The sequence below is a fragment of the Crocuta crocuta genome, unplaced genomic scaffold, assembly GCF_008692635.1.
Source record: "Crocuta crocuta isolate KB4526 unplaced genomic scaffold, BGI_CrCroc_1.0 scaffold3, whole genome shotgun sequence".
NCBI lineage: Eukaryota > Metazoa > Chordata > Mammalia > Carnivora > Hyaenidae > Crocuta > Crocuta crocuta.
Window position 1 is genome coordinate 8,822,335 of NW_027529934.1, and position 10,131 is coordinate 8,832,465.

Consider the following 10,131-nt stretch of genomic DNA (forward strand, 5'->3'; position numbering starts at 1 on the left):
CTTAAGACCTCAAACACGGCAGCTGTGTATTTAGAAAACATTTCACAAAAACTGTTTTCTCAGAAAAAAACCCCATCTAACCCAGTATCCATTATAGGCTCTTAGCTGTCCTTGCTGAGTCAGGTCAGCGTTTGTCCTTGGTCTGCCTTGACCACGCCCTTGTACAGCACAGGTGATCTGCATGTCACACGTGCAGGCTGACACTGCCGGGGGCAACTGGGGGGGATGTTTATAAAAGGCAAGCGGAGTTACTTGTGCAGCGATGTGATAACCCTTAGTGAATGCATCTGTTTCCTTCTGTGTCCTTTCGGACTCCACAGGGCAGCTGGACACGGTGGACCTGAACAAGCTGAATGAGATTGAAGGCAGCCTGAACAAAGCCAAAGAGGAGATGAAAGTCAGCGACCTGGACAGGAAAGTCTCTGACCTGGAGAATGAAGCGAGGAAGCAGGAGGCCGCCATCATGGACTATAACAGAGATATCGAGGAGATCATGAAGGACATTCGCAACCTGGAGGACATCAAGAAGACCCTACCGTCTGGCTGCTTCAACACCCCATCCATTGAAAAGCCCTAGCGTCGTGGCGTAGGGCCAGAAGGCAGCGCCCCCGACCAGGGAGCCCTTGTGAGGCCGTAGAGTGCCTTAACACAAAGATGACATTTTCCAGACCCCCACTTCTCTGCTGCTCTCCACCACTGTCCTTTTGAACCAGGAAAATTCACAGAACTTAAAAAGAAGCAAGTCAGACATCATGAATCGGGAACCAAGGGTTTTATCTGATAGTCTCTCTTCCACGGAAGGCACCCCCTTACCCACACTTTCCCTTCTGAGTTGCAGGAGGACGTGGCACCTTACGTTATCGTATGGTGGCGTAAGCGCTTCGTGGGAACCGTCGTCTGCCAGGGCTGAGCAAGTAGCCCTCCCTTTCTCACTGATACCAACAGACCTCCTCACAGTCTCAGTACTCTCGTTTCTATGAAGGAAAAGTTTGGCTACCACTAGTAGCACTGTGATGGCCAGTACATCCAGTCTATCGATAAAGAAAATGCACCTACATCTACTACCCCTCCTCCTTTTAAGCAAAAGGAAATAAACATCCTGTGCCAAAGGTATTGGTCATTTAGAATGTCAAGAGCCATCATCAGTTGTTTTAGCTATTTTGAGTAGAGGACACTGAGCCATCCGCGGGTAAGGATGCAATTATTTATGACAGTCTCCAGGAGAATGAGGCTGCAGAAGCAGGCTGAACATTTTCTCGTATGTTAATAATTGACTAGGAAGATAAACTTTTCTCAGATCTTTGGGCAGCTGATAAATCTGGATGGGCAGCTTGCACTCACCCATAGACACCTTCTGATATTCCTATAAAAGGAATTTATACAGAAGTAATAGGGATATGATAACCACTAAAGCCTTTTTCAAAATCAAACTAATCCTTAGAGCCTTTTTAGTACATTAGTCTTGGAACTAGTGCTGTTGATCCGGTAGAGAGAGGTTGGTCCCTAAGATCTTGACAGACAAACACAGAACAAGCCTCCTCGCCCTAGTCTTTCCTAGCAAAGGGAGAAAACTTGGACGCAAGTTGTGTTGTCAGGATCCCACATACCTGTTTTTCTTCCACTGGGGAGAGATGACGCCTTTGACCCTTCCCCTCAATTAGCTTCTGACGTTCCCATCTTCTAGAATCTCTCTAAACACATAGTTTGCCAAATCCTGGTGGCAAATCCTTGCACTCAGTATTTCACATAGCTGCCAGCACCATCTAGTTCCTGCACTTTGTGATTTAAACCCACTCTAAACCTTCCCTCCACGTGTAGAGGGAAGACCCTTCGGTGGAGTCGCCTAGTTGGCTTCTCAACTTTTGATCCTCAGCTCTGTGGTTTTCTTTTAAGATCACAGTGTGACGATTCCCTGCCACACAACCCCTCCCTCCTACCAGCCCACCTTTTTGAGATGCATATATAGCCTTTAACACTATGCAACTTTGTACTTTGCGTAGCTGGGGGGAAAGAAACTATTATCTGACACACTGGTGCTATTAATTATTTCAAATTTATATTTTTGTGTGAATGTGGTTTTTTTTTTGTTTTGTTTGTTTATCATGATTATAGAGTAAGGAATTTATGTAAATATACTTGGTCCTGTTCCTAGAATGGCACTGTCTGTTCACTTCTTCACTCCATTTTTCCTCCTCACTGGCACAGCGTGTCTGGATACCTCCTTCCCCGCTGTCTGCAGGTCTTTGCATTGCGTTTGTTCCCCGTGGCTCTGCTCCTCGCCTCATGTTTGCAGCATCTTCATTTCCTAACATTCATAGTGACCTGCTTTCCTCCACACACAGCTGCTCAAAAGAGGTACCTCACACCCTCTTCCCCTGCAATCCTGTGACCTGAAACTGCAGCGTGTCGGCGTTCCTGATGCCCGCTCCAGGGCAGGGAGGGCAGGTTGACAGAACATGGAGAGGTTAGGACATTTTGCCCAGTGGGATCTTTAGCATCGATGTGGGTCTAGCCAGGAACGAGCTAGAAATGCCCTGACACTTTGAAGCAGATGGGTCGTTTTGATGAGGGAGTGCGCAGTCACTGAGCGGGCACAGGGCATCAGGGACAGTGTACACAGACGGGGTGGGTGGGAGCAGTCAGGCCACTCCGCTCTCCTCTTTCCGCCTCCTTGCATCCCCGAGTGCGCTACAGGCGTTCCGACCTGGCGTACCCTTTCCTCAGCTGCTTCTCTCCGGCCTCTCCTGCTGTGGGGCGCGGCTCCTTCTTGCCAAGTTTTCACATCAGTGTTCCCTCGCCAGCTCCTCTTATTAAGTGGCCACATCCTAACAGAGACATTTTGTTTAAGGTTGCAGGACAGTGACTGCAGATAGACTGCCGAGATAGTTTCCCTCTGGCCCATGGGTCAGCCTCACACACCAGTAAGTCGTAGGCCACAGTGAAATTTGGGTTGTTTTTTTTTCCCCGTTTTGTTTTGTTGCTTTCTTCCTCCATCTGTGTAGTATATTTTTAAACAGAATTTTATTTTTAAAACAAAAGCTCTTTATAAGACAATACCTTCATTACACTCCTGCGGTATACATGATCTTATTGTATAGTTCCAGTTATCTGTATCTTACGTCATAAAATCGACAGGGTGGCCACTGCGGAATGCTGGGTGTCGCAGGGGACACAGACAGCTGTTCCCTGGAATTGTTCCTCCTGATTCCAACTGTGGCCCTTTTGTATGTGCCTTCACTTAAGCTGTTTGCCTTAATCTCTACAGTCTTGCTCTCCAGGGTGGTGAATAAAATGCAACACTTGGCATTTTTTATGTTAAAAAAAACCAGTATTTTATTTATAATAAAATCTGAATATTTGTAACCCGTTACATTTGGTGTGGCCTGAGTGTGGTACTGGGGACACAGGATGTTTTGAAAGGTATGAAGAAGAGAAAGCTGCTCATAATCTTACTGGGGTGACGTATTTTCTTGAGAACGGTCCAATATATGTGTATATGTTCTGTATCATGTGCGCGTACGAGTGTGTATGCATGTATCAGTATGTGATATACAGATACATATACACCCACACGTACATGTGCATAGGTTATATATACAAATACCATACATATATTTTTACCCTTCTCAGATGAAGAATACTTTGGTGTAGTCCAGAAGTAGGCAGACTCTCTGTAAAGTGCTAATCTGTAAATACTATAGGCTTCACGAGCCATACAGTCTCGCTACAACTACTGTGCTGTTGTAGCATGAAAGTGGCCCTGGACGTGCGTAGGTGAGTGAGTATGGCTAGAGTCCAAAAACTGGCATGGGCCTGAGGGCTGCCATTTACCACACCCCCCGGAGACTCTGACAATTATTTGGGCTGCTTCTTAAGTTAGCAGCTGTACGTAAAACAATGTCTTTCTGCCTTTAAATACACATACAACTTCAGCCAAAGGGGGGTTTCTTCAGATGATGAGAAACACTCTCAAACATAATGGAACGAAGAGAAAAAGGAAGTAGCTCCTTGTACCTCACTCCTTCTGGAGGGCTGGCCCCGCTGGAGTAACCCGAGGCCAGGCGAAGAGTTTGAGAACTACGGACACAGCAGGAAGGCTTCAGTTTGCTCTTCTGTGCTGCTTGTAGCCCCGAGTCCCTGGGGACGACATGGCACCTTCCCAGTCAGAAATCCTTGAAGCTAGGACGCCCGTGAAGAACCTGAACTCTTCTCAATTGGACTTGCTCAGAGAGAGCTTTAGAGGGCACTAGTTACTAGCTTTCTTACATACCCTGTTCTTAACCCCCTTGGTAGGATCCAACTCAAGTGCAAATACATCTTTGTAGATAACTGTCAGAGTGTTGAGTGGGATCTTAAAAATTTGCTCCTATTCTTTTGTTATCTCAGGGCCAGGAGTTTCTCCAAAGTTGGTATACACATAATCTGATTCAAAATATCCCCCAAAGGTATACACCTAAAATAAGTATTCTCGAACCCTGATAAATCTGAATTCACCAGCCCCACTTCATTAAGCTCAAAATGTAGAGCCTGAAGAATACCTCTGGCACCCAGGAGAGCCATGAAGTAGAAAGGCAGCTGGTGCCTGCTTCCTAGGGTGAGAGAGGACCCATCCCAGGGAAAGACCAGATCCCTCCAGGCCCTTAGTTCATGGAACTAAGAATAAGACAATTGGACATAGCAGGTAATTTTGCCTGTTCACACTAAGCAGGCTTTAATGAAGTATTAATCACTGGAGTGAAAAATAAACTTCCTAGTAAATCTGTCAGAGGCTCCAGTGGTTCAGAAGTCAACAACTAGATTGCCTGCCTTATATTTGTACCAAGTCCCCCCAAATGATTCTATCTGCTCTACGCAGATGATAATGTAAATAGAAATTAATTACATGCTTAAGAAAGGGAAATATTTAGCAGAAGTCAAATAAAAAGCTAAGAAGTTCCTGGTTGGGAATTCAAATAAGAGAAACCTCAACATTTCAAGTGTTGTTCTAACACCTCCATGTCATTCCTTTAACTCTTCTCCCACCCATGTTCTTTCTTTCTCTGTTCCATCCAGGAAAGCCTGAGGTCAAGGTGTCACCTCTTCTGTTGGAATTGGCCAGTCCTTCCCTATGTGCACCACTCCTCCCAGCCTTGTACTGGCTTCTGACATGACTCTTGGACACATGCTTATCGAGCAGGTGTCTCTCACCCACCTTTCCCCACAACCTCCCTCGAACTCCCCAAGATCCAGGTCTCTGTATTCATGTCCACATCCTCAGGACCAGGAAGCATCCCAGAAGTAGTCACTGGGTTGTCAAAATGGCCTGAAGTAAAGTCTACCTCTCTCGTTTACCTATTCGCCCATTTCTGTTACTGGAGCAGAGAGGGAGGTTTACAGGTACTTGTTAATGCCCTCTGTCCCCTCCTGCCAGAGTCATTCTGCTCTCAATACTCCCACTAGGGAGGGCTTTGCAGGAGGGTAAGCAAAACTGTACTCTCTCGCCAAGTGGCCAAGTGCCCTGCACACACAGCTGGTGTGGCCCGGTCTACGCCTGTTGCTCTGCATCCCAACCTCACACCAGCCGTTCACAACACTGTGCACGTGAGCCTGCCAGTTTTACCCACGGCCCCTTTTGTACATGTCTCTAGCTCCTGGCCCACATTGTAACACTGATTCCTTTTCTCCAACTCCTCGGAATGGGCCTGGTAAATTTCCACAGCTTGGTCGGTGTTTCATTCTGTTTGCCTATGTACCTTAGAAAGACTGGTAATCTAAGGCCATCCAGATATTGCTTATGATTAATTCAGTATAGTTTGTATTCATTTCTATAAAAAGCTGCGCATCAGGCCCTTGATCGAGAATGTAACCCTCTGATACAACTTTGTTCCCATGAGTATGTCTAAGTCAACTTAAGTGATTCTCCAGGAAATGTGCCTGGTCATACCTTCAAGGACACCTCTCCATCCTCCCATAATTATTTACCACCATGGCTAGTAACAGAAAACTCTCCTTGAACTTCATACTGATGCTTTGGAGCCCACGATGTCCGCCCTTGTACGGAGATCCTTTGTTCTTTCAGTAACTACATGCAGTCATCAAATTGTGCCATAGCAACGGGTGTTAAGAATTTCTAATGCAATTCCTTTCTGAATATTCTGGGCCGGCCTTCTAGGATGTGGGATCCAATTTTTCTACTCTTCTCGGTCAGTTGATCCCAGCCGTTCCTTGCATGGGCATTTCTTTCCTCCTGAGCATGGTTTCCAAGTTGAGGTTAGTGCAGAGTAAGCTTAAGTCCAGCCATGAGCAGAAGTGTCTGGGGAAGATGTGCTGTCCTAGTGTGGATTACACGTTCCTGGGCTGCTGAGCCAGCATCCGAGATAAAGGCTCAGGTGAAACTGCTATGATTTCAGTGATTACACGTTTAGTGTGGTCAGAGACATTTGTGTTGCAACTTGCTCATTGCTCTTGGCTCAGACAGTCTGCTATCTGTGCTGTCTCGGTCGGGCTGAGCCAGAGGCTCAGAGCTGGTCAGAGTTTTGCCACACAGATTGCAGACAGGTTGCCCTCCTTACATTTCTGAAAGACTGGGAAAGGACTAACACTATCAAGATATCTTGCTTTGTATACTGATATTTTAAAAGGTACCTTCATAATATGTTCTTTGATTTGCCCCTGATTTGATGAGGGTCTTCATTTGACCAATGAGGAGACACAACCGTGGTTTACTGCTCCAGCACCTTAACCACTATTTTTGCATGTTGCTTTATTCTCTCGTGATTTTGATTCGTTTTCCTTTTAAGAAGCTCTAGTAGATACATGCACTTTATAAGAAGATTCCTCAAATCCCTTTTTCTTGGAGAGACCAAGGCAGGATTTAAATATATTAGTAACTTGCCCAATAGTAAGGAACCAGCTAGTGGCAGTATTACTTGGAACCTGATTGTGTTTAAGCATCTGGGCTGTATACAGCAAACAGCTTACCCCCTTTTCTCATTTCCTGTGGTTTTTCCCTCCCTTTCTCTTCCCTTATGTAGAATCAGGGATAGGAACGTAAAGTTGGCTCACCAATATCACCCTCACCTAGCTTCCTAATGTTACCATCTGATATAACCATGGTACATTCATCAAAACTAAGAAATTAAAGTTGGTAGAAGACAACTATGGTCTTTTGCCTACTTTTAAACACCTTCTTTTTCAAGATCCCAGTTTTAAAGTAATACTGGGGGCCCCTGGGTGGCTTAGTCTGTTAAGCATCTGACTTCAGCTCAAGTCATGATCTCATGGTTCCTGAGTTTGAGCCCCACATAGGGCTCCATGCTGACAGCCCAGAGCCTGGAGCCTGCTTCAGATTCTCTCTCTCTCTCTCTCTCTCTCTCTCTCAAAAATAAACATACATCCAAAAATTTTTAAAAAGTAATACCGAATTTTTTTCTTTTATTTTTTTAATGTTTTATTTATTTCTGAGATAGATACATCATGAGCAGGGGAAGGTCAGAGAGAGAGGGAGACACAGAATCCAAAGACAGGCTCCAGGCTCTGAGCTAGCTGTCAGCACAGAACCCAACGCAGGGTTCGAACCCATGAACAGCGAGATCATGACCTGAGCCAAAGTCGGATGCTCAACCAGCTGAGCCACCCAGGCAACCCCCCCTTTTTTTTTTTAATGTTTTAGTAATACTGAATTTTAAAACAAAATGGGAATACACAGCATTAATACCCAAGCTATGAGGCAATAGGAGTGTGGATACTTGATTTTATTTTCATAATACAATCAAGCCAGCCCAACGTATAACGTATTCATAGTTAACTGCAAGTAACGTCACTAAACAACTTGCTAAAAGATCCTCAAAGTTTTAAAAGTGATTTTTAAAGATCCTTCAGAATGAACACGTTTTTCATAATATGCCACAAAGTATATTAGAAATAGAAAATTTATAAACATTACGTTTACAATTTTTATTACATCATTTCAGCTGACAGAAAAATTTCAAGAATAGCACAAAAAGTTCTTCAATACTCTTTACTCAGATCCCTCAAATGTTAATAGTTTACTAGTTTGCTTTTCCTCTGCTCTTTTGCTCTCTGTGTAGCGAGAACTATTTTAAGTTGCAGACATGATGCCTTTTTACCCATAAATACTTCAGTGTATATTTCCTAAAGACAGGGAAATTCCTTACAGAATTACAGCACGATTGTCAAATTCAGGAAATTCCCTTTGACACATTATTATCTAATGTACAGCCATTATTCAGATTGCACCATTTGTGGTGGGTAATGGCCCCCATAGATGTCCACATCCTAATCCCTAGAGCCTGTGAATATGGTAGGTTGGACAGCAAAGGGAATTAAGGCTTCTGATGTAATTAAGGTTGTGAATCAGCCAATCTTAGCATAGATGATCCTGGGTTATTGGGGCAGAGCAATATAATCATAAGGATCCTTATAATTGGAGGAGGAAAGCAGAGAAGGAGGTCAGAGTGATGCAATGTGATAAGGACTCAACCTACCATTTCAGGCTTAAGATGGAGGCAGGGGAAGGAGCTGAGAAATGTGGGCAGCCTCTACGTGCTAGAAAGGGCAAGGGAATAGATTCTCCCCTAGGGTCGTCTCCAGAAGGGAGCATAGCCCTGCTGACACTTCAGAGTTTAACCCAGGAAGATCCCTGTCAGACTTCTAACCTACAGAAATAGAAGGTAATAAAGTTGTGTTGTTTTCAGCCAGTCAGTCTGAGATAATTTGTTGTGCGGCCATAGGAAACTAATACACCATTTGTCCCAAGAACATCTCTTACGAAAAAAGAAAATCTGGAGTGCCTGGGTGACTCAGTTGGTTAAGTGTTCAACTTCGGCTCAGGTCATGATCTCACAGTTTGTGAGTTTGAACCCCGCCATCAAGCTCTGTGCTGACAGCTCAGAGCCTGGAGCCTGCTTCAGATTCTGTGTGCCCCTCTCTCTCTACCCCTTCCCCACTCATGCTCTGTCTCTGTCTCAAAAATAAACAAGCATTTTAAAAAAATTTAAAGAAAAAGAAAATCTGAAATCATGGGTTCACTTGTCATGTCTCTTCTATTTCCTTTACTTTGGAGCAGTTCCTGAATTTCCTTTGTATTCTCTGATGTTGACATTAAAAAAAAATACAGATAGTTCTTTTGAAGCATGCTCTTCAATTTGGTTTGATATTTTCTCTTGATTGGATTCAGGTTGTGCACTTTGACAGGGAGATAATAGAAGTGATGTTGAATTCTCTTCAACACATTATCGAAGTCATTACTGGCAACGTTAACTTTGATAGTTGACTGGGGTGATGCCTCCCAGATCTCTACATGGTAAAGTTATTCTGTTACCCCTTGTCATTAAAGTGTTTTATGAGGGCATACTTCGAGACTACATAAATATCCTTTTACTTCTTATACTTTTATCCACTATTTTTAGTATCCATTGATGATGGCTGCCAAATGGAGATTTTCTAACTCCATCATTCTTTTTATATTTATTAGTTGACATTATACCAAGAGGCAGAGGTTTTCCTTCTCCAGTGTTTATATATATCATGTTAGATTCATGGATTCCCCTTTTATTTAAGGAGGTACAAGATGCTGTCCTTGATATTTATTTTGATCCTTAAATGTCCCTTATTTGGCCAACAGGAGTACTTTAAAGCTGACCCCTGTGACCTTTTGATAATTTCCCTCATTCTTTGAGCATGGTCTTATTTTGGGCACATGAAGACATTTCCGGCTCATCCTTATTTTCTCTACCACAATCCTGGAACCAGTAACTTCTCTAAGGAGTAAAATTAGGTTTCATTAATTCCCCAAATGCCAATAGTCTATGAGAACAATAAGCATGACAACAAAAATGGGTCACATTGATGCAACAACTCTAAAAAACCGTCACTGAATTTCAAGCAAATTGTTTTTTAGGTGACTTGGCTGTAGGGAGCATGGCCTGTTCTCTCCCCATAGTTGGGTGCCTGTGTTATGCATGATTACAAGTATTTCTGGAGCACTCATTGCCCTTGCAGCCTCCCTGGTACTGGTACCCAGGAGTTTTGCACTGTGACCAAGGCAAATGTTCTTACTTTGAGAAACTGATTTTGGTAAGGGAGGCAGCAAAAAACAAAACATAAAAAACAGTACAAAAATAAAGGAAG

General features: G+C 43.8%; 1 protein-coding gene across 1 annotated transcript in view; it reads left to right on the forward strand.

Moving 5' to 3' along the window:
* Positions 1-3,370, forward strand: part of LAMC1 (laminin subunit gamma 1) — a 124,796-nt gene extending 121,426 nt beyond the window's left edge. The window contains exon 28 of the mRNA XM_077763241.1: positions 321-3,370. Coding sequence (XP_077619367.1) covers positions 321-577 — 257 coding nt within the window. The 3' untranslated portion in view covers positions 578-3,370. The remainder of the gene's footprint in view (positions 1-320) is intronic.
* The last annotated feature ends 6,761 nt before the right edge of the window (positions 3,371-10,131 follow it).